Consider the following 25,380-nt stretch of genomic DNA (forward strand, 5'->3'; position numbering starts at 1 on the left):
TTTATGTCTGGCAATATAGAAATGATATCTACTTTGTACTCAGAAGAGACAAATGAAGTAAATGAAAATAGTGTATCTTGATGAGAGGAAGTTTTGAAATGGCAGCATGGAGAATGAACTGAGACATAAAAATCAAATGTCAGAAAAAAAATAGTTCTTCAAAATTTCCTTTCTGCACCACATGAGTTTTGGTTCATTGGTCTTTCAGGCCATCTTAGGCATACATAAACATACAAAGAAATTTCTGTGTGTGTGATTGCTGATATATATACATATATATATGAAAGATTGAGAAAAATATTAATTTTCCTTAGTGTTTTTTTCAGAAACCGTAGTCTGTATTCTTAGCAGCAGATGCCCCTTTCCTAATTATTAACTAGAATTAAACACTAATGTTAAAGTACTTTTTTATGGCATTACCCTTTCTTCATTACTTTTAGCTTCATTATGTAGTTATGAAGCCTCCAGATCAAGGTCTCTTAAAGATTTCTTGAAAAGTAATGGAGCAGAGGATTGATTGCCTTCCAGATTTTCCCATGGCTGTGTATTGGGCCTCGATTTCTTAGATCTTACACCTTTTCTTTGTGTTTTGTTCTTGTGACACCATTTTTAAAAGGGGAATTGATAGAGGCTAAATAAAAGGAAAGGTTTGAGTATAAATTATATTTAGAGTTTTGTTTCCAGAAAGGGCCACTTGTCCTTGGGGTCTAAGTTAAGTAGTATTTGTTCAAGTTTGTGGTTGTAGCTTGTTTTATGTAGTAGGAGGCTCAGCTGAGTCTTGATTTTAGTCATCTTTGCCTCAGAGTCCAAAAAATGTCTGTCCTCTCTCTCAGGCACCAGCCTCATCTTTTTTCAAGAATCTCTTTGCTCCCATAATTGCTTTACTTTCCACACATCACAAAGGCTTTTGTTTCTCTTAGCAGTGGGAAAGACCTGCAATCTGTGTTTCTTCAGAGTTAGGCTTTATGTTCTGTAGCTATCAGCTTTCTTTGAAACTACATTTTCACATTTTTTGGAAAGATTTTATTTATTTGAGAGAGAGAGAAAGAGAATGAGGAGGGGGGAGGGGCGGAGGGGGAGGGAGCAAATTCTCCACTGAGCAGGGACCCCAATATGGACAGTTTTGTGGGCAGTTTTTCTTAGCATCTGGATATTTAAAAAACAAATATGTATCAAGTTACTAATTTTTTTTGTTATCTAGAAAGTTTTTCTTTTTTTGGATCTGTTGCATAGATAATTGCAATAGATAATTGCATTATCTATTTCATGCAATCACTTATAGTGGTGCATTGAATTGTACAAGATACTTTTTAGTAGGGAGTGAAAGGTTCCCAGATGTATTTTAACTATAGGGTAATATTGATATTATAACTTAAATAATATACTTTATTGCCACGGACAAAATGTTATTTTTCTCTAAAGTGAATGCTATAGAATAGTTTTTAACTTTTCATTCATTTCTTTTAAATATATGATGCTTTCTGATAATATTTTTATACCTTAAAGGTAAAAATGATGAGATTCTCCAGGAATTGGTTATTTCAAATCTCTCTCTTTTTCATCATCATCATCTTCTTTTTTTTTTGTAAGATTCTCTTAAAATGTTGAAAAGTACTGAGATATTGTTACCTCAGAATATTGCTGCCCTTCCATAAATATTATGATTATCTTGTGTTCTTCTTTAATATTTACCTTTTAAGGATAAAAAGTTATCTTTATGATTTTCAATAAAATTTCATTGAAAGTTTTACCAAAATATTTTTAGTGTGCCTTTATTACCCCCTTTAACAGCAACACCTTTTTATTTTGATATAAAATAATCTATGATACACAAAGCCATCAAGATATCTTAGTCCAAAGCCAGTAAGTTTTGTGTTACAATGATAATTTGGATATGTTTATTACTTGTTACTTTTTAGTGCTCTGGTGGCTCTGGCTTTGGCTTATTAATTAGAGAGCTAAAAGATTTACTACTTCCTGTTTCACTTCTAGATACTTGGTCTATGTTTCCTTATTAGCTACAGCAGCCTGGTGATTACCAGATTATGACAGAATTTACCATGAAATGAATTGTGCTCCATAGTAGACTTGATAGATTCTAGGGTGTATGTCTTTTCTTCTGTTATATGTTTGCACAGCATTGCAACTGAAAACGTTTCATTTGTTTTAGGTAAATGGAGTAGATTTAGCAGGCAAATCCCAAGAGGAAGTTGTTTCCCTGTTGAGAAGCACCAAGATGGAAGGGACCGTGAGCCTTCTGGTCTTTCGCCAAGAAGATGCCTTCCACCCAAGGGAACTGGTGTGTAAATTTAGAGCAGATGAAAGATTTGTGATGCACATGAGCCAGGGATCTGGGCTAGCCACCTGATGGCCAGTGTGTATCAAGACATTTTCCAAGTAGTAGTTTTTGTATCTTTCAGCCTTAACTTAATATAAGCATTCTTTTCTTATATTCCATCCATTTTGAAAATAGATATCCACAATGTGGAGTGTAGGGGTATTTAAAAATCAAATTGCAAGAGTATTTTCTAGGACAGCAAATGTTTATTAGTGAACACTTTCAGATGGAGTGATTGAATACAGAGACGTTGATTATTTCATAACTGTCACTTCAAAGGCTGTTATTGAAAGCTTGCCATCGTCTCCACTACATATGACAAATGTTCATATTTCAGATTTTCATAGTGCATCTAGCTAAGCCAAGTAAAGCTTCTTGCTTCCTGTTCCTGTTGTATGAAAGAGAGTACCTTAATTAAAGTATTAGTATTGAAAGTAAGGAGACCTGAGTGGTAATAAGCCCCATCGCCATTAATTACTAATATTGGCATTATTTGGAATGACATAAATGAAATGAAAAGGCATTTGTTGGCAATTTATTTCATGTTTTATATGTGTATCAATATGTCTAAATATAAGAAGTATTTACATAGTATTGGTGTGAATGAAATATGTATAGTAAGTTGACATAGCTTGAATGTTTTTCAGCAAAAAGTGCCAGGTTTCATTTGTTATGTAACAACATAATTGGAGGAATCACTTTTATCTTTTTATGTGGTAAGAAAATTGTTTTATTTCCAGTACAAGTGGTATTTTAAATATTTCAAAACAGATTTTGGCTTGGCCATTTTTGAGCATTTGACATCTCTTTCCATCCGTTTTTAGCTTTAAACAGCAATTAATTTGTATATATTGAAGTGGCAAGGTTTTAGGGGCACAGTTCCAGAATTTGTCAAATAGCCCTGAATCTCTCAGGCTGATATTTCAAGTGTGAATGTGTCCTGGTTAATAAAATTTGACTTTTGTTATAAGCCAGATATATTTCAGTGCGGGAATACCCCATGCCTTGGTGACACAAATTTACTGTGATTTCATGGAATTTCTGATTGTGATAGGGCTGAAAGCTGAACACTTGTGTTTTAAGTAGATTTTGAAAATTATAAAATTGTCTTTATTTCTGTTTTAAAATGTTGAATGCATTATTTCCCAATTTAAATTCAGTTTTCCATTTTCCCCCCACTGTTATCCAATTTTATGCTTAAAAGGCCACCTGATCCTAAATCTGGAGATGTCTCTATTAAATTGTAAATGAGCCCTTAAAAAAAATAATACTAAGCTTTAGATGTGATTTGATGAAGCTTTAATTCTTCGTCAGTATATCTTAGCCTGGGTAATAGTTAGCATTATCAGATTGCCAAAACTGAAACACTGCTCTTCAGCCTTCTTAGACTTAGTGCCAACATAGAGCCAGCTTAAGGTTATTCAGGTTCTTCTTGTCCAATTTTGATCTTCCAGGCTTCTGTTTTTCCCTTCTGCTGCCTTTTTTTTTTCTTGGTTATTTAATTTATTGCTTGTGAGCTTTTCATTAAGGAGTGAGCCAGTAGGCCGTCAGTCTATTATTCATGTTGCAGCTGCTTTTTAGGATTTCAAAGAACAAAATTCTGAAAACTTAAAGGGGGGGTGCATTTAAAATGATCTCTGAATCTAATTAACAGAACTCTTCTCCTCTCTTTGGGTGTCTGTGTTTAAATTCTGTGTCTAAAACAAAATACTGTTATCAATATGTGCCTTTTTTTTATGTCAGCCCTCTAAATATCTATATAATTAAAGCAACTCTATAATATGTGAAAAAATCACATATGTAACTTGTGTAGTATTTTAAAGTATAGTACTTGTGGCTTAGATTGTGGCTCAAATTGTTATTATCTGGCATAGCTATTGAATTATAATATACCTTATAACTTAGATGTAGTTGGGAAAATTAAAAAAAAAAAAAAGATTTAGAAATAGTGCCACATATAGAGAGCCAGTCTAGTGAGATTTACTTTCCTCCAAATAATAAATTCATGATATACTGTGAGTGAGCAAGTAAAAATTTACATCTAGAAAAATTTCTTAAAACACACACCCACACACACAGAAGATAATATAACCACATCAGTGAAAGTTTGGAAGATTGAGTAATACATCAGCCATAACATAACTACCGTCTATATATTTTGTGGATTTTAAAGACCAACAAAATTTCCTTTAAAGTCAAGCTTTGTGTCCCTGTGTGTTGAAGATGGCTTTGGTCAGTCTGTATTTATATTTTTCTTCAATTCTTCTAGAATGCAGAGCCAAGCCAGATGCAGATTCCAAAAGAAACGGTAAGAGCTTTGTCTTTTGCAGGGTACAGAGATGTTGGAAAGATAAATGGAACTAACTTCTGACTAATTAAATATGAAGTTACTTGTCCTCTCCTTTTCTGGCTCATAATAGATACTATGTAGGTTCACTATGTAGGTTCATCTACTATGTAGATCAAAGTGATCTCATTGTAAGCTGACATATTGCTACTACCACAGATGGAGAGTATTTCAGGATTACCTTTAGATAGACAAGGATAGAACAGAGAGAAATGTTAAAGTAGTTTCCTGTTCACCTTCACAGCAAGAGGTACCAAAAGTTGGTAAGTGTAGTAGTTTGGTATAAATATAAAAGACTTTGAGTTGTGAAATGTATTTTAAGTGGCTACAAAGTAAACAATAAAAAAGAAGACTCAATTCAGGCACAGAAAAATAGGGAGGGTAAAAGCACAATAAAAGTGTATTGTAAGGAGGAAAATAAAGTGATATGTCAGTAATTAGGCACAATGTATTAGTTGTCATAATAACTTATAAGTATTTTATAAAAAAAGTATTTTATCATATAGCATATTATAATGGGGTAATTTCTCTTAATAAAAGTAACTGCTCACAGCTTAGATTAAAATGCAAACATAGTTGTGTCCTGTTAAAGAGACAAATCCTAATACAGACTAGAAATAAAGCAGTAAGTTGAGTCTCGCAGGCAATGCTAATGGAATGAAAATAAGAATTGCCAAATAAGCGTTTCAGTCTCTGAAAGTATGGTTTTAGTGTGACTGCACAGCATGGGGTGAAAAGAGAGGGTGTTTTATATTGACATGTAATATCCAGTAGAAATTTTAACATTCATGATCCTTTATACATCCAATAACACAGCATAAAAACATATCATCCCAAACTCTCATAAGTCATGAGAAAATTTAACAAAACCATATCTACCATGGGTGATGCTAGTCTGTATTTTTCTGAAAATTGTTATATTATGTAGACAAAAAATTAGAAAATGAAGAATTTTAATGACATAGTTAACACGTTTGTTCTTTTTTTTTACACATTCATGTGCAGACAACTTAGAACCTAATAAACAAAATGTCATTTAAAATTATTCCATAATTATAAACATGGATAACAAATCAAACCTCAGAAAAATCAGTAAACAACATTGAGAATATTATTATACATTTCATAAGTATGGGTTGTAGAAAATTTATGGTCTTAATTTTTATTCGTAAAATCAACTGGTCAGTGATAATTAATCAAAATCACCATGGTATTTGCTTATGTGTATGGTGGGGAAGTTGAAAGGGAAGGGGAAATCAGATTGATTTTAAAGAATTTAAACTAGGCACAAGTGTGATTTATACTATTTTATATACAATAATGAGGGATCCCTGGGTGGCGCAGCGGTTTGGCGCCTGCCTTTGGCCCAGGGCGCGATCCTGGAGACCCGGGATCGAATCCCACGTCAGGCTCCCGGTGCATGGAGCCTGCTTCTCCCTCTGCCTATGTCTCTGCCTCTCTCTCTCTCTCTGTATGACTACATAAAAAAAAAAAATAAAATAAAATAAAAAAAAAAAAAATAAAAAAAAAAAATATATATATACAATAATGATGGCAAAATGTACTGTAAAGCTAAAATACTTAAAATGGCATGATATTGCTCTAGGAATAGATGAAGAGAGCACTTGAACACATTAACAGTGATAGACCTGATGTATGTTAAAGGCATTTCAAAATAGTTGTAAAGGATAGTTTACTTCATGTTAATAATAGCCTTTCACTTTAGAGAGTTAGATTTATTTTTCTCATCATACACCAAAATAAATCCCAAATTGGTTATGAAATTAAATGTTAAAAAGTATTAAAAATATGTGAAAAATAAAATAAACATATAAATAAAAAAATAAAAAATATATGGGAAAATATCTGTTAACTTTGGGTAGTGAATGCCTGTCTAAGCATGGCAAAACCAAAATGTCAAAAGATAAATAGATTTAGATTTGTCTGTATAAAACTTTTGTATAGCAATAAACATACCGTGAAATAGTGAGAAGATAAATGCTAAATGGCAGAAGTGTTTTGCAGTATGACCTTTGGTGAATAACTACCCCTTTATTGTTGGAATCTTATCCTAGAGCTTTTGTGAAAACAAAGTTGTCATGCAATAAAATATAGTTGACCCCAAACGAGGGTTTGAACTGTGTGGACCCCCTTATATGTGGATTTTTTTTTTATATAATTACACTATTATAAATGTATTTTCTCTTATGATTTTCTTAATAACCTTTTCTCTAGCAAACTTTATTGTAAGAATACAGCACATAATACATATAACATAGAAAATATATATTAATTGACTGTTTATGATATTGATAAGGCTATTTAGTAAAGTTTATGGGGAAGTCAAAAGTTATATGAGGATTTCTACTGTGTGAGGGGTCAGTGCCCATAATCACCACCTGTTAAAGTCTAGGACAGTGTGAGATGGAAAATCATGCTATAAGCTGTAAAGATAGGCATGTTCTTTCAAAACATTTAGGCAGTCTTGGTGAGGAAATTGATGAATAGCCCTGACCTTTTCAATCACTGAGGGGAAAAAGTGGCATTGGCTTTAAATGTGGTATTCCACTGAGAATTCCAAGGTCCTTTTCAGTCCACTACTCAGTCGCCTGTGTGTTCATGAGAAAATTGGCCTAGTAAATGACAATTCAGTCACCTTAACAAAAGAAGAAATATACATATGTATGTGTGTCTGATTTCTGATTATAAATGGAAATTTTTTCTGATGAGAGTTTTCCAAGCTGAGTCAGAAATCAGTTTGTTTTTTTTCTAAATATTTTCTTTTTTATTTCTTTTTTGTTGTTGCTGTTTACTTGTTTTTAATATGTCTTCTCATATTGGTGTCTCTGTATCTCCTCTTGCTATGTATTTAATTTAATACCATTTTGGTTTGTTAATGGTTTCATGTTACATTTTTAAATGACTTATTGTGCCTCTGCCTTTTGAGGGCAAGTCATTAAATTCATTCAGGTCTTGAAAATCTCTGATATTATTTAAGCTTTTAGGTAATTGTAAGCACCTTGAGAATAGGTATGTCATAAAAGTCAATTAATTTGCTAGTTGGTTGATTATTACAATGGCCCATAACTGATTTAGTCTGAGAAATTGAAAACACGTCGGTAAGGTGTAAGTTCAGTGACTAGTAGACCTCTTGAATTTATGAGATATAAGTTTCCTATACCTCTTCTAAATATCATCTTAATTAATGAGAGTGGGAGATTATAGCTGGGGCACAAGGGGGGCCAGAGCACCTAGCTCTTGGGGTCCCAAACAAACCAGTTTTGCTGACAAGATCCAGAGGCAGAGAGATGAGTGGTAGTGAAAACAAGAAAATGATTTATTTTAGTGAGGCCAACACTGGGAAGATAGTGGACTAATATCTCAAAGACTGTCTCCCATGTGCTAAAAATACTTCCAGGTTTATACAAGGAGAGCAAAGGTTGGTACGTACATGTGTTGCCACATGAACTGGGGAGACGGTGAGCCCTGAGTCCTCAACCCATCCTGTCCCAATGATGTCACCCAAATCTTTTGGTCTTGGTGGCCTTATGAGAAAGAATAACAGGACAGATACAACATAGCACACAACTGACAGTTGTGTTATATTCACTACTTAGGGTGGGGATTTCTTAGAAGCTGGATTTGAGCCTTTTCTTCCTTATTTGGGCAGGGGTTTCCAGCCTACTTTGTCAGCCATCTTGGGCCTGTCTGGTTTGATCTAGGTTCTTGTTAGTTTGTTCAAGTCTTACCAGGACAGACCTCTGACTTTCTCAGTAGCTGGCCATGACTTCATTTTTCTTGGCCTCCAGGCCTCCTGTTAGAACTTCACCAAATGCCTCTAACACACACAGGGGGACAGTGAATGTCAGGTTGATCCTTGTCTTTGGGTCTGTCACACTGGGGTCTCCTGACTCGGGGTAGTCCTTATTTCCTGAGGGGTAGTTTTGGTTCTCACCAGGTCATGCCTTTCCTGCAGGGTCTTTGCCTGAGTTGAGAGATAAACTGAAAAGAACTTAATCTATTAGAGAGTACAAGGTCACAATGGAAATAGTTGAAGTCCTCATTTAAGATTAGAAAATCTGGTTTCAAATTACTTATTCTAAAGATTTTTTTTTAAATTCATTCATGAGAGAGAGAGAGAGAGAGAGAGAGGGGCAGAGACACAGGCAGAGGGAGAAGCAGGCTCCATGCCGGGAGCCTGATGAGGGACTCGATCCCGGGACTCCAGGATCAGGTCCTGGGCCAAAGGCAGGCGCCAAACCGCTTAGCCACCGTAGGATCCAAACCAAACCGCTTAGCCACCGTAGGATCCCCTCGAATTACTTATTCTAAATTGAACAAAATGCAGAGTCATTTAGCAGAGGTTCAGCACCACTTGCTCTATGACCTGAACAGACTCCCTTTGCCTTTGAGTTTATTTACTTAAAATAAGGCACTCTCCTTTGGATGTCCTGTAGGATGAGACAATACATGGGGTACTAGTCAGGGTTCTCCAGAGAAACAGAACTAATAGGATATGTGTATATATAGGAAGAGATTTAGTATAGTAAATGGCTGTCATGATTGTTGAGGCCACCAAGTCCAGATCTGTAGTGTGGGGTCAGCAGGCTGCAGACCCACGAGAGCCAATGGTACAGATGCAGTCTGTAGTCAGTGGCTGGAGAATCTTTTCTTCAGGGAAGCTGTCTTTTAACTGATTGAATGAGGCCTACCCACATTGTAGAGGGCAATCTGTTTTATTCAGAGTTCATCAATTTAAATATGAGCCTCATTCAAAAACACTCTGTAAGTTGACATAATAAAATTAACATCACAGTGAGGTGTAGTGAATTTACCTGTTGGCTGTAAGGCTTTTTACTAAACCAAAGTGCCAGTTTCTTCTTTGGCTCCAAACAGGACTAATGTAGGCCTGCTTGGTATACCTCCCCAAGAACTTTTTTTTTTTTTAAAGATTTTTATTTCTTTATTCATGAGAGACACACACACACAGAGAGAGCAGAGGGAGAAGCAGGCTCCATCAGGGGCCTGGCATGGGACTCGATCTGGGGTCTCCAGGATCACACGCTGGGCTGAAGGCGGTGCTAAACCGCTGAGCCCACCTGGGCTGCCTTCCCCAAGAACTCTTTTTTTTTTTTTTAATTTTTTATTTATTTATGATAGTCACAGAGAGAGAGAGAGAGGCAGAGACACAGGCAGAGGGAGAAGCAGGCTCCATGCACCGGGAGCCTGATGTGGGATTCGATCCCGGGTCTCCAGGATCGCGCCCTGGGCCAAAGGCAGGCGCCAAACCGCTGCGCCACCAGGGATCCCCCCAAGAACTCTTAAGTAAGATCCATGTCAAATAAAATTTTATGTTAAACAGATTCAGGGTCATTAGATAAAAGTAGGTCTTTAGAAAATAATATCGTTTAGAGATGATACTAGACCACGGAGATAAGACATGCTTGAATGTCATGAATTCAAAAATGCATTCCAAAAAGAGTTAGTGGGTTCTCCCTATGGAAAATGTAGGAATAGACTGGGGAGTCTTCAAGAACCTCCCTGAAGATCAAGAGGCATCTTGATAGGCTAACTTCAGAAGATTTAGTCTTGATTTAGAGATTTAATGAGCTAGGTAATAAGAATTGTCATTAACAGATTCGTTTAATCATTATAGGAGATCAAGTAAATGCTACCATAGGGACCCCACCATAAAATGAGAAAACTGTAGAAGAAATTAAGAGAACTATCCCATTTGCAGTAAGATCAAAAAGATAAAATACCTAGGTATAAATTTGACTAGGACAGTAAAAGATCTGAACACTGGAAACCATAAGACATTGGTGAAAGAAGTTGAAGGTGACACAAATAAATGGAAAGATACCCTGTGCCCATGGATTTAAAGAATTAAAAATGTTAACATGTCCATATACTACCCAAAGTGATCTACAGATTTAATGCAATCCCTATCAAAATTCCAGTGACATTTTTTACAGACAAGTGAGACTAAAATTCACATTGAACCACACCAAAGACCCCTAGCAGCCAAAGCAATCTTAACAAAGAGCAACTAAGCTAGAGTCATTACACTTCCTGATTTCAAACTACATTATGAAGCTTTAGTTATCAAGACAGTATGGTATTGGCATAAAAACAGACACATAGGTGAATGGAACAGCATAAAGAACCCAGAAATGAACCCATCTATATATGGCCAATTAATTTATAACAAAGGACCCAAGACTATACAATGGGAAAAGGATAGTTGTCTTGAGAAAACTTGATATCCACCTGCAAAAGAATGAAACTAAACTCATATTTTACACCATACACAAAAATCAACATAAAATGGATTAAGGATTTAAATGGATTTATGAAACCATAAAACTCCAAGAAAAAAAAAAAAACATGCTCTTTGACATTGGACTTGATGAGTTTTGAATTTGACACCAAAAGCAAAGGGAATGAAAGCAAAAATGAACAATGATAGCTACTCAAATTAAAAAGCTTCTGCACAGGAAAGGAAATCCATAAAATGAAAAGACAACCTATAGAACGGGAAAACATGTTGGCAAATCATACTTCTGATAGGGCATCAGTACAAGAATACATGAAGAACTCACCTGACCTAATAGCAAAAAAATAAACAATGTGATTAAAAAATAGGCAGAGGAACTAAATAGAAGTTTTTATAGAGAAGGCATACAAATGGCCAGAGAATACATGAGAAAGTGCTGAACATCAGTTAATCAACAATGCAAATCAAAACCACAAAAGTCACCTCACAACTCTTAAAGTAACTATCATCAAAATGACTAGAGATAAATGTTAGGAAAAAGTGAGGAAAGGGAACCCTTGTATACTGTAGGAGAGGATGTAAGTTGGTGCAGCGATGATAGAAGATAGTATGAAGGTTCTTCATAAAATTAAAAATAGAGCTACATGTGATCTAGCAATCCCACTTTTGAGTATATATATCCAAAGCAATTGAAATCAGGATCTTACGGAGATATCTACACTCCCTTTTTCATTACAACATTATTCACAGTAGCCAAGAGATGGAAACAACCTAAGTATTCATCAGTAGATTCATAGTTAAAGAAGATGTGGTGTGTATATATGTGTATATATACAATGGAATGTTACTCAACCACAAGAAAGAAGAACACCCTGCCATTTGCAACAACATGGGTGAACCTTGAGGCCATTATGCTCCTTGAAAGAAGTCACAGAAAGACAAATATTGTGTGATATCACTTATATGTGGAATCTAAAGAAGCCAAACTCCTAGAAACAGACTAGAGTGATGTTTACCAGGACCTCGGGGATGGGAGGAAAGACGAGGTGTTGGTTAAGGAGTATAAGCTTCCAGTTATAAGATGAATAAGGTCTGGGGATTTAATATACAGAATAGTGTTTGTAATTAATACTGTATTATATACTTAAAAGTTGCTTAGAGAGTAGACCTTAACTGTTCTTACCACAGAAAGAATATATAATTATGTGATGTGATGCTGGTGTTAACTAATACTATGGTGGTAATCATTTTTCAATTTGTCAGTGTATCAAATGAACCCATTACACTCTTTAAACGTCTATAATGTTGTATATTAATTATATCTCAAAAAAGCTGGGAAGAAAAAAGCAGTCAAGTCAAACAAAGCAAATAGGGAGCTTAATGAGAATGAATTTTGAGTCATTACATCTTTATATCATTGTGTAAATTGGGTTAAACTCGTAATGAAACACTTTGTAGGCCCTATTTTGTGGAATAATGTGGATACTGTAGAGAACACATATTAAAGTGGTTTTTTTTAGTTTTTGATGAAGAGTTATACTGTCAGACACTGATCATATGTTGGCTTTAATACTTTGGTTTTGAATAGCAAATATTGCTATTGTCAGCATTTTATATAATCTCGTGCTATTTTTAGTGTTTTTAAATGCTCAAAATTATTTTAAACTTATAATTCAATGAAATAAGTTTGAATTCAGATGATTCAAACTTATTTTTTTTAAGTTTTTTTTTTTTTTTTTTTTTTTTTTTAGTAATCTCTATAACCAACATGGGGCTTGAACTGAGAGTCACATGCTCTTCTGACTGAGCCAGCCAAGATGCCCTGATTCAAACTTACGTTAAAACAATTTTTCAGGGGATCCCTGGGTGGCTCAGTGGTTTTGCGCCTGCCTTTGGCGCAGGGCGCTATCCTGGAGACGCTATCCTAGGCGCTATCCTAAAACAATTTTCATTTTATAAAAGGTATTTCTGGGATGCCTGTGGTTGAGTATCTGCCTTTGGCTCAATCGTGGTCCTGGGATCAAGTTCCCACATCAGGATCCCTACATGCTTCTCCCTCTGCCTGTGTCTCTGCCTTTCTCTCTCTGTCTATCATAAATAAATAAATAAGTAAATAAATAAATAAATAAATCTTTCACCTTCCACTCCCTCCTCCACTTTTTCCTCCTTTCCTTCCCACTATATATATTTTTTCTGAATTGAGAATAAATTTGATGTAATTTCCCTTATCTGTAAATATTTCAGTGTGTCTGTCCTAAAAACAAGGGCATATCCTCCTGTAACCAAAGTCATGAAATTGACATTGATTTGACAGTGTTATACTATTGCTTACCCCAATTAATGTGCTTTATAGTATGCAGAGATAGATGAATGAATGAATGAATGAATGTGAATGATCAAATCCTGGTCTGGTTTCTAACTAAGGCCATGTATGGAATTTAAGTGTCTAGTGTCTTCAGTCTAATGTAATCTGGAACATTTCTTCAGCTTTATCTTTATTTTTCATTTTTGAAGAGCAAGTTTCTTTGAGAATGTACCTCGATTTGGGTTGGTGTGATTTTTTTTTTTAAGATTTTATTTTTATTATTTATTTATTTATTCATGAGAGAACACAGAGACAGAGACATGGCAGAGGGAGAAGCAGGCTCCCCAAGAGGAGCCCAATGTGGGACTCGATCCCAGGTCCTGGGGATCATGCCCTGAGCCAAAGGCAGACAGATGCTCAACCACTGAGCCACCCAGGTATCCCTGGTATGATATTTTTTAATATGATAAGGATTTTCCTCCTAACTTTACATTACAGATTAATACCTGTTATCAGTACTTGTATTACTAAGCAAATACATTCTTTAAATTTTACTTATTTTACATCTACCATTTGATTTAGAATGGAGTCTAGTAAGGCCAGATGTGACATTTTGACTTTGCTAATAATAATAAGTAACCTTAACATATCAGCAACAGATAATGTGTGTAAATATTCATCTCACATATAGGATAAATTAAAATATATAACTTAAACTTTGGGCCAATCTTTTAGGCAAAAAATAAAATAAAACCAAAATAACTTCTCCATTTAAAAAATCCTCCTCTTAATTAAAAACATGAATCGTTGTTCCTATTTGTGATAACTGCGTACTATTTAATCTCTTTGTGCTGAATGAATGTAATCTCCCTTTAACTTCTGCCAGCCTTTTGTTAGCCTGAGAATGTGATGTGCTGCTACCAGGGCATATTGGTTTTGTAAGGACTGTGGTATCCCTTCTGAGCACCAGCCCTTGCCCAACATTTATAACCATGCTCCTATCCCTTCTTTCCCATGCTGGGTTTTGGAAGAGGAAGAAGAATTAAAGAAATGACACGCAATGGGGTTTTTATATTACAAAACGTAGTGTATAATGGATGGTACAAAAATCATCAGTCAAGTATAAGAAGAAAAAATCACCCGCAATTACGTGACTTCAGTGCCACCATTTTGATGTGTGTGTGTGTGTGTGTGTGTGTGTGTGTGTGTGTGTTTAAATGATTTCCTTCTTGTGTAGCTAATAGATATCTTGTCCCAGGCACATATCATGTACCTAATAAATGTCATGGTCCAAGCAGGAGGACTGATATGTCCCTTCCTCCTAAAGCTTTTCCTGATATGAAAAGGCAGACATTAAACAATTTATTAAAATAGAGTATCAGGCTGATGGGTGAAGCATTAGAAATTAAGAAAGCTCACCGGATAAAACCCAGTTTCTTAGTCATAAATGTTTCTCTGTCCCACCAAATGGGACACTTTTTGAAGATACTTTAACAGCTAAATAGTATTACATGATATAAGTATATTTTAATTTACTTAATATCATACATGTACGTTTTTCTTATTTTTTAGCTATCATATTAAAGTGGTGAACATCTTAACAGTTAAATCTTTGTTCTTGATCACAGTTTTTTAGAACATATTACTAAAGTACTGTTTTTGGGATTAAACAATAAGCAAACTGCAGAGGCTGTGGATAAGCATTATCAAATTGACTTCTATAAATGTAGTGCCTTTTTACATTTTACCAGTAGTGCAGGAAAGTGCTCATTTCACCATGTCTTCTGCTTTCTTGTATATATCATTACTTAAAGCGATTTTCTTCAGTAGATTGATGACTTTTGTTGATTCCATGTCTTTTGTTACCAGTAAATTATTTTACCTTTTTTTTTATTCACTCATCTTTCTTTAATGAATTGCTTATTTGTATCTCCTTATTTTTGTGGTAGTGTTCATCTTTTTGTTCTTAATTTATCACGTTTGTGGAATAATGAAGTTAACTCAATGGAAAAGGGAGTGGGAGAGAAGTCAATAAATTACAGGGGGGCAATGAGCAACATATAACTCTGCTGTTATTTCTGTGCTGCCACTCACAACACTTCCGACATCAGAAGTGTGAGTTCTTCCACCATATACTTCTCATACTGTCTGGAGTTAGTGTAGACCTCACAAGATAGTGGCTCAGTCCCACAGATTACTTCCCACTCAGATGCCATAAGGAAGTAGTTGGTCACCAGGGTACCCACAACCTCTGTCTGACTTGGCTACAAATCAGAGGCTCCTATGACCATCCCCTTGGGTTTGATAATCTGTTGAAGCAACTCACAGAACCAGAACACAGTTTACTTTTGCGAATTTCTTACAAAGTATATTTCAAAGGGCACAAGTAGCAAACCGGATGAAGAAATATTTAGGGCAAAATTTGCAAGTTCCAAGCTCAGAAGCTACTGTCCCTTTGGATTTGGGATGTGCCTCTATTCTGGTATGTAGATATGTTTGTCAACCTGGAAGCTCTCTGAACCTCAAACTTTTGGGATTTTTCTGTAGGCCTCATCAGTAGGCATGATCAGTTATTAACTCTATTTTCAGCCCCTCTCCTTTTTTTGGAGAATGAGTAAGTTCTAAACTTCTAATCATGGCTTGCTCTTTCTGATGACCAGACCCCTTCAGGAGCCACTGAGGAATCCACCAAATATCACCTCATTAGAAAAAAGATGCCCCTAGCTTCCAGAAAAATCCCAAGGGATTTAGGAGCTCTGTGTCAGACACTCTTAATAGGAAATTACAAGGGTTTTAGGGGCTCTGTGTCAGAAACTGGGGCCCAAACCAGTATATTAGCAGGCACTGAAGGCAGATTTTATATATTTATTTCCTTCTGTTTCACAAATGGCAGGATGTTAAATCATGTATTTCTTTGCTGAGCCTGAAATCTATTATTTTAGGGACTCCAATGACATGTATACACACCATGTTTCTTTTGCCTCTTTTCATAATTTGTGTGATCTTATAAAAATCTTAATATATTGAGGCTGAGAGATCACTCTACTCATGATTATTTCTCAGCTACTTAAGATAATCAACTTTTCCCCCCTCACTCTCCTGTAGATCTACCCATTTTTCAGATTAACCAGGCTCAGAGGGACCTGTGGACCAGCTGTTTCCCACAGCTATTGGGACCACTGGTTGGGCCTTGGTGCTGCACATCTGTGGCTATTGTTCTGTCTCACTGTAGATAGAAGTGTGCATCTTTGCTGCTGCTCTGAGGATAGTAGGAAAGCAAATAGCTTTCATACTGCCCATTCTGCAGGTTTCCTGCTTCTAGTATGCTTAACAAAAATGCCAAAGGTCAAAGGAAAAAAAAAAAAGACAGGTTGCATCAATGCAAAAAGTCACTTGGAGTGTTCATACATGTGTGTGCATGAGGGACATGATATGAGCTTGAGCGACATGGTCCTACAAATGGCTCCAGAGGCAAATGAAAGAAAATACACTTATTGTGTTTTCGTAGAAAGAATTTGACTCAGTTGTAAAATATAGAATCTGGATGGAAACAGTCAAGGTGATAGAAAAGTAGCTGCTTCTTTGTATAGAATGAAGAGATCTCTATACTAGAAGACTCCATAAAAAGTTCTCTATAATATGGCATTTAAAATGGTTTTTGAAGAGCAAATTTTTTAAAACATTCGGCTGCCTGAAAATTAAGTTCTAAAAGCTGGCATTAATTTCAGTCTTATGTCAAGAGCCAAATGGATTAATAATGAAATATCAAAGGAAAGTACAATCTCTCACTTAAATGTTTTTAATGATAATAATGACTTTTAAGACTTGATAAGAAAGCTGAAAAAGAATATTATTCCCATCCTGCAGTTTTCATAATAAATGAAACTTTCCTGTGGAGAAAATAGTCTCCTTTAAGACAGGTTCAGAGTAGGGCATGTCAGGAAATGATTCCAACTTGATTAAAATTTTTCTTCATATATTCAGTCAGCTCCTTATCTTGATTTTTCAAGTAGAAAAATAAATGAGAATTTTAAGCCTTAATAAAACATCATGGAAATGTGAAAATCAGTAAACATTAAAAAGCCAAACTGAAGATCTAAATCAGTAAGTCACAATTAAGAACCTTCCAGACTTGAGGCAAACAAATGTATTCAATGATCACACCTAAATGTGCCCAGCTAAGGACTATCTGTGGTTTTATACCATTTTAAAGGCAACTTTTCCAGGAGTATAAATCCCGATTCTGATTCACAAAATATATTTTACCTTTAATTACTTCTGAATTTGAAATAATTCTGAAGGGCACTATGGCATGTTTTGAAATTTTTTATTTCAGGCATCAAAATTCACTTATACAGTGTTTTTATAAGAGATTTTATATTGAGATAGCTGTATAGTAAATATGCATTATATTAATATTTGTTATAAGTATTTGATATCTCTAATGCATAGGTTTTGAGTTATAATTATTCTTTGGGAATATTTTAAATATAAACATTATTATAATGAGCAGGGTTAGGCTTGATTTTTACTTTGACACCAAAATGTATTTGCTTGGTATAGTTAACATAGCTATTGTCTGTATCTTTTCAAGTCGTTCTTATTTTGCATTCTTTATTGTATAGTTTTCCTGATTTTAACATATTAATTATTTTATTTATTTGCTTTTGGTTACATACCCTGACCTGATAAGTGTGAGGTTGGCTTTAGCAAAGATGGCACAAAGAATGTCCTACCATAAAATGTTAACATAGGACATTAGTAAATTAGAAATATCACTTTATAAATCACATTATTATGGATTTTGAGATTTAAAAAAATACCTTATGTATTATGATAATCTTAAAAATAATCTTTTATTGATAAATGCTATACTTCCAAAAATTATTTCATCTAGTTACGATGTTAAATCCTCAAATAAAAAAAAAATCATTATTATGTCAATTTCAATTGTTATTAGAAAAATTTAAAAATTTATTGGGCCAAAGAGAAGAAAATTGAAGTCTACCCACATGGCTGTATGCTATAGAACCTACTTTCATGTGTGCAATTGAACATTCTTTTAAAAGCACATTTTACAGGATTGCATTAGAGTCTAGTTTAATTATGTACCATAAGTTGTTTAGCTATTTCTCAATGATAATTTGATAATTCTAGCCTGAGTGATTAGGTGGATGCTGGAGAAATATTACAAAATTGGAAAAAGAGCAGAAGCATGTGGTAGGATTAGATGAGGCGTTTAACTGTGATTTGAAGAGTTTGTGTCTCATAGTTCTTATGTGGTTGGAAGTACTAACTTTGTTATTGATTGATTGATTGATTGATTGAAGTACTAACTTTGAAAGAGAAATCTGCCCTTACCAATTTGAGATGACCAGGGTAGGGGCGGGTGGGTCAGGTGCCCACTGGCGGGCCCTGGGGGAGTGACAGAACAGGTCCTCTCCCTGCAGTTTCTCAGGCTCTACTTTCAGCTTCCAGTTCTCCCTCACTGGTTTAAGGGAGATGGGCAGGAGTTTGTGTGTCTTAAACATGTTGTATCCTGAAACAGTCTTCTTGTGCAGTGATGTCTATACAATTATGAAATCAAAGTTTGCAGACAAAACTAATTAGTGACACCATATTGCTTGGAGAATAGCCCCCAGCTGTCAGAGGCATGCCAGTGTTGAAAAAAGGTGTCCTCTGATTTTGTTTCTCACACATGTTGGAGAGTAAAGCTCTCTAGTGGCTCTCTGAAAATGAATACACGTTTCTGCTGGCTTTGTATCATCAGAACCTACTATTAATTGTGAATAAAATTATAGACTATTAGTGAACATTAAACTCTTAACATCAAAAATTCCTAGTCAATAAAAGGACAAATGAATTATATTTATTTTGATTCCTGCTGTTACTGTTTTCCTCCTGTGGTTTAGGTTATATAAACAGACCAAAAACAAAAACGGAAACAAAACACAAAATCACAAACTCTTGGAGACCACATGTCTTCAGTCTTCAGCTGTATTTTTCCATACATTTCTCAGAATCTGGTTTGAGTTTGTTTCAATATTGAAACAAGTGCCACATAAAAATATTAACAGCTGGTTCCAGGAATCATCTGGAGGGGGTGCAGATGCACTGTTATATGGATCTTGTTATGGAACTTTGGTGGAAATACTGTGCCTGTGAGAGCTGTGAGAAAGGAACATTGGAATATAACATGCCATGCAATTTTGTTTCCTATTAGAAAGCAGAAGATGAGGATATTGTTCTCACACCTGATGGCACCAGGGAATTTCTGACATTTGAAGTTCCACTGAATGATTCGGGATCAGCTGGTCTTGGGGTCAGTGTCAAAGGTAACCGGTCAAAAGAGAATCATGCAGATTTGGGGATCTTCGTCAAGTCCATCATTAATGGAGGAGCAGCATCTAAAGTAAGCAAATGTTGACTTTACTCAGCTCATGTCCATTAACAAAACAATTTTTTATTACAACCCTGTTCCTATCTTGGAAACATCTACACTGTGTGTGTGGGGAGTGGAGAGTACTTACCCTCTTATGTTCTGTTTCTATGGCCTGTGAATTAAACTGGCAAAAGACAGGTGGACAGAACATGTTTACAAATTTTATCAATGTTAATATAAAAATGTTTCGTGTACAGGGGCTCTACAGAAATGACAGAATCTAAAGGGCAATGAATTGTGGAACAGTGATTAGACCAAAGAAGGATGTTTGGGCTTCTAGGGGAGGTCAGTTGTGGGATAGTCAGTGTATGGCAGAAACTAGTGGTAGATAAGGTTTCTTTTGTACAGTCTGTTTTGTAGCCTGACTCCTCTCAGGGTGCCAGCGCTGTCTCTAGTGATGAGGATCGTTCTCTTCCTGGTTTGAGATAGGAGAGGGGACATCTTCCTAAGAGGAATGCTGTGCCCTGCACTTAGCCAGAGATGGGGAGAGTAGAGAGCTCCTCCTGATCTGCCCCTCCTCAGGTGCCTGAAGCTCCCAAAAGTCCTTGTGCTAATAAAATGGCATGTTTTGGAGTGGCAGGTTCTGATACGCTGTAAAGCTTACCAGATGCCTTGTGTGTTCTTCATAATCCTCCATTCGTGATCAGACTAATAGAAATCATGATCTCTCATTTTAGGATGGAATCCATAGCTTCAAGTACCCATTTTTTTTTGTCTCACAGAATTTACAGGCCGTAATCATTGCAGTTGAAAGAAGATAATCCATGCAAAGATTTAGCATCATTCTGGGCACAGAGCTTCCCCACAGGAAGGCTCATCTTTCCCCTCTCCCCTTCCCTGTGGGTCACTTAGTATGTTTGCCAGTGGAGAGCAAGTTTCCTGCCTGTTTGCTAAGGGGACCCTTCTCTGCAATTATCTAACAGCCTTGAGCTTTTTCTTGTCTTGGGTTGTAAATAACCTCTATGGGTGTCTCTGGAAGCAAGAAAATAATCACTTTGTGTCCCTTGAATTAGTATGCTATTTTGGTAAACAGATTATGATAATGACTTGATTTACAAATGTATAAATGATTGAAATAGACACAGGCTGCAGTGGCTGCTTAGACGTTATTGTGCTCGTGTTCAATTGCGCATAATCCATTAGGATTAAAGCCCCCTTTCTTTCCTCATGTTTTTATTACCTTTTCTTTTTCTTTCTTTCTTTTTTTTTTTTTTACTAAAGAGAAAGCAACTTCTTTTATAATAGACTATTTAATAGCACTTATTTCTACCTGTTTTCTTCCCAGGATGGAAGGCTTCGGGTGAATGATCAACTGATAGCAGTGAATGGAGAATCCCTGTTGGGCAAGACAAACCAAGACGCCATGGAAACCCTCAGAAGATCTATGTCCACTGAAGGGAACAAGCGAGGAATGATCCAGCTCATTGTTGCGAGGCGAATAAGCAAGTGCAATGAGGTAAAGCATAGCAAATAAAAAGAAGACGCTAGTATTTGAAATTGTAATAAGACTAAGTTTTGTCCTAATATTGGACAAAGGATGACAGGACCTGGTACTTTACTTCAAAATACTGTAAAATTATCATTGCTCTTTTTATTGTATTGACTGGACTGTGATTTGCTCTCTTAATTCTATGATCAAAATATTCCTAAGTGTGCATTAGTATTTCTGTCGCCAGCTCACCAAATAACACTGGTATCTTAAGAGCATCTTTAGCTGGATTCCCTTCTTGAAAACAGGGCCATACGTTCCTGCTGGGAGCCAACAGTTCCTCTTCTGTTCAGGGGTGTCGTATCTAGGAGAGAGAAGCAGTGAAAGAACAATGGCTTGTTCATTTGTTTATCTAAAATGGGATGCCTCTTTCAAAGTCCCTGACAGGAGAGTCTGTTTCTCTTGTGACATTGTTGAAAGTGTAAGTCTCCCCTTCTGTTCCCTGTGTCCCCCAGGTCTTTCAATATGGAGTTGAGTATTTTCCCCTTGAGTGCATGCTTTTTGAGTGATATCTATTGTATAATGTCACGGTTGGTTCTAAATATCTGCAGTAGTGCATAATTAGGAGTAGGAATTGGGCAGCCCGGGTAGCTCAGCAGTTTAGTGCCGCCCTCGGCCTATGGGGTGATCCTAGAGACCCGGGATCGAGTCCCATGTCAGGCTACCTGTGTGGAGCCTGCTTCTCCTGTGTCTCTGCCTCCCTCATGAATAAATAAATAAAATCTTTAAAACAAAACAAAAAAAAAAGGAGCAGGAACCATATCCTCTCCTGAAGGTTGTGATCCTCTGTTTTCGCAAATAGAAAAAAAAGAGTAAATAGAGACATAACTTTCTGGCACAGTGGGGCATTCGAAAGGAATAATATGTTGATTTGAAAATATTAGACCTTGGGAAAAAAACAGGTTCATAGATCTATTATAAATCATATGCTAACTATAGGAAATAGGTGGGAGCTGAGAATTTACAGAGCAAATCTTATTAAAAATGTAGAGTTTGTTTTTGTTTTTAATCAATGCTCAACTCCCCACATTTTTAAATCAACTAAAGGGAAATGACTAGGAAATCATACAAACTGAAAATTATATCTAAATTATTTAAGTGTTTTTCTTAATTTAAAAATCTATGTTATATATATAAATGAGCTATTTAGGTTGTGTTGTTCACTCATGCCATCCTGTAATACATTCATAAATATGCAATGAAAGGTAGTCAGTGTAGAGGTGACCAATTTTGGAAAGTTTATTGACTATTGACTTATTTCTTTATTGTATTTATTTTTCAAGTGGAGAATTTGTTAATAATAATTAACAAATAAATTTCCATAGCAACTAAAGAACAATGTAAGCTTCACTAAAAATCTCAGAATGGGGAACGGGGGGACATAAAAAATTCACTTTCATAAAGTAAATATAAATGCTAATCCCTCAGAGTAAGTTACTGGAATGGCTTTCTTGAATAATGTAGTTTTTATTCATTGCCAGAAATTATGAACTGATTCTAATATAAGTCCTGTAAAGTGCTAGTTGAAAAATCCTTCACAGTAAGTTCACAAGCACAGTGTTCTTTATTAGGTCTTTTTCTAAAACTGAAAAATTTCATGTTCACAGGACAGCATTCATTTGACAGATGTTTATTGAGCATCTACTGTATTCAGGAAATGTGTTAGATCTTTGGGATATGGCAGTGAATAAAAACAGATGAGGCTCCTTCTCTCATAGAACTTATAATCTCCTGGAGAATATATCATATTCTCAGTCTCTTTAAAAATAAATTAAAATTTGTAAACATCTTCTCAAAGTTTTCCTTCACAGAAAAGCATTGGATGTTCTGGGAACACTTACAACATTAAGAAATGTACCAAAGGCCCACATCCTCTGATTCAGATGATTCCCTGTTATTCCCCAAACAGTAGCAAAGTAAACCTGTGCCAGCCTGAAAATGTTTTGATAAAAGCACTGATTTTATTCCCCACTGTCCTGTAAAACACATGAAATTGGAATCCCACTGAAATATCTCTGTGTCTCATTTACTTCTGCATATGAATTTATGTGAATGAAATGATTTAAGTAAAGTTAACAGCTGCAATAGGCACTAATAGACTTTAATATTCAATATTGCTTATGGTATCATTTTCATACACTGCCAGTTATTACTATTTCTTAGGAGAGTATAAGCTTATAAAACAATTATATAAAAAAAATCTTATCATGAGTGCTGTGCTTTTTTGTAATACTACTGAGAAGCCTTTTGTACTGACAGGGTTTAACTAAAGAATTTTATGAAGACAGAAGAGCTCAGTTCAGCTTCCCATAAGGCCTAAGACATAATTTTGCTGCTGTTGTACTTATATATTACCTTTGGAAAAACATCTCCCTGAATTATAAGAGAGTATGTGTAAATTACATTACAGTAAATATTTATATAAGCATACAGTATCTTGTCATGAATGAACCTCAAGCCAAAATAATGTGCTTGAGTTCCCTCCTTCTGGGTCAATTAGTCAGCCATGGAGTCCAGTCTTTGACAGTATCACAAAAGTATATTTTACTAACTCGTCTTTAAATCAAGGGTTTGCATACCTAATTTCAAGTCAGAGGAGATGAGAATTTGAAGAGAATGGTTTGTATTTTGTCACGTCTTTCCTTGCCCTTTTCTTATATGTGGGAAGTGCCATATATCCTCTTAGTGTTTTCTTTTCAAAAATTGCTCACTCTTCACAGTAGGTATCGTCATCTTACCCTCATTTAACTATGCAGCATGTGTGAGACATCCTCTGGAAGGTTCTCAGTCTCCTTTGCTTGGCCTCTTGGGAATCTTGGAATGCTGCTGATCTTGAATCATCTTATCTGTATTCCTTATTTTTCTCCTATTTCACTCCGACTCTTTTCTCTTCTTGGGGTTCCTTGATTTCCACTGCTCTGTGTGGTTGGTGTGTGTCATAGGTCTTCCCGGGCTCGTTCCTCTGAGGCCACAGGAGGTGCTCCCGGGAGATCTTCAGGTGCCACTCATGTTACCACGATTCGCACAGCCCTGTTTCTGGCTCAGAATCCTGTTCTAGTTCCTGATACTTGCCAGTGTGTCGCTCAAGCTCCTAATTCACCAGGTACCCCAAATTTTATTTATGCCTTTTCTTCAAAACCAGTTCCTCCCTGAGAACCTCCCACAGTGGGCTTGCCCGCCACCCGCCTGAGCCCCGTAACCCTCCCTGCCCCTCTATGGTTGTGGAAGAAGCTGGAGATGGACCTCTCAGATGCCTTCCCTATCTTGGTATCCCCTGCCTCCAGAATCTCTCTCTGTCCTCGAGTCTCTCCTCCAGCCCCTCTGCTGTCGCCCCAAGTCCCGCCCCTTTGTCCCATTGCAAGAAGGCAGATTTTCCCACAAAACATGCTTCTTGTGTCACTCCCAGCCAGAGTCCCTCCTGGAGGTGTGCCGCCTCTCCAGGACAGGCGCCAGCCTCCATCACTTGGCCCCCAGGGCCATGCAGGGCTGATGTCCAGGCCCCTCCGGCCTGTCCCTGCAGGGTCTGCAGGAGCTCCTCCACACCACTTGCACTTTCTCAGACACATGATACTGTCCCGCCTTCGGGACATTCTGCTCCTTGTCCTCCCAAAGACAGCTTTTGGATTTTCGTTTCTCTCACCAGTGTATTCCCTCGTCCAACTACTTACCTTCATCTAACAGCAATTACCCTGTCATGGTTTCCTTTTTGGTTTTCTTTTAGAGGAACTGTAAGTTCTGAGCTGGCTGTCTACCTGCCACGTCCCTCTCTCTGTCACTCAGTGTCCAACCCAGAGCTGACACCTTAGCACAGACTGAATGACAAGGGAAATAATCCTGGGGAGCTGGGGGTTGGTGGTGTTAGAAGAAAAGATAACTTAGTTACCACTAGAAACTGAAGTTCTTAAAAAAATAAACCATTCGGCATGGGAACCAGATTAACATTTTGGCAGTGATTCTAGATTTCCTTTGCTTCCCTTAGATCTAATGTTCTTACTTAAGCACATTTAAAATCATCTCATAAGCGATAGTTATTTCTTTAAGAAAAAAAGAAAAAGAGAGAAATGGCTTCCCTTTGTTTTGTGTTCCTAATTGATAGATTAGCTTTCTTGGAGAAAAACTTCTTAAGTTCCTTCTGAAGTCTTTTCTATTGGACAGAATACATAAAGCAAGAGGCAGAAATGG

General features: G+C 36.3%; 1 protein-coding gene across 50 annotated transcripts in view; it reads left to right on the forward strand.

Annotated features, from left to right (window-relative positions):
• Positions 1-25,380, forward strand: part of PARD3 (par-3 family cell polarity regulator) — a 646,585-nt gene that overhangs the window by 391,997 nt on the left and 229,208 nt on the right. For 30 of the 50 annotated variants that reach the window (XR_011999915.1, XR_011999914.1, XR_011999912.1 and 27 more), the window contains 4 exons: positions 2,171-2,299; positions 4,608-4,646; positions 19,491-19,679; positions 20,995-21,165. Coding sequence is in view for 45 of the 50 variants with exons in the window: in XM_072749213.1 (XP_072605314.1) it covers positions 2,171-2,299; positions 4,608-4,646; positions 19,491-19,679; positions 20,995-21,165 (528 nt within the window). In the remaining 5 variants the exon portion in view is untranslated. The remainder of the gene's footprint in view (positions 1-2,170; positions 2,300-4,607; positions 4,647-19,490; positions 19,680-20,994; positions 21,166-25,380) is intronic. The other 20 variants (XR_011999913.1, XM_072749229.1, XM_072749200.1 and 17 more) reach the window with 1 other exon arrangement.

This window comes from Vulpes vulpes, chromosome 2, assembly GCF_048418805.1.
Source record: "Vulpes vulpes isolate BD-2025 chromosome 2, VulVul3, whole genome shotgun sequence".
In the NCBI taxonomy this organism is placed as follows: Eukaryota; Metazoa; Chordata; class Mammalia; order Carnivora; family Canidae; genus Vulpes; species Vulpes vulpes.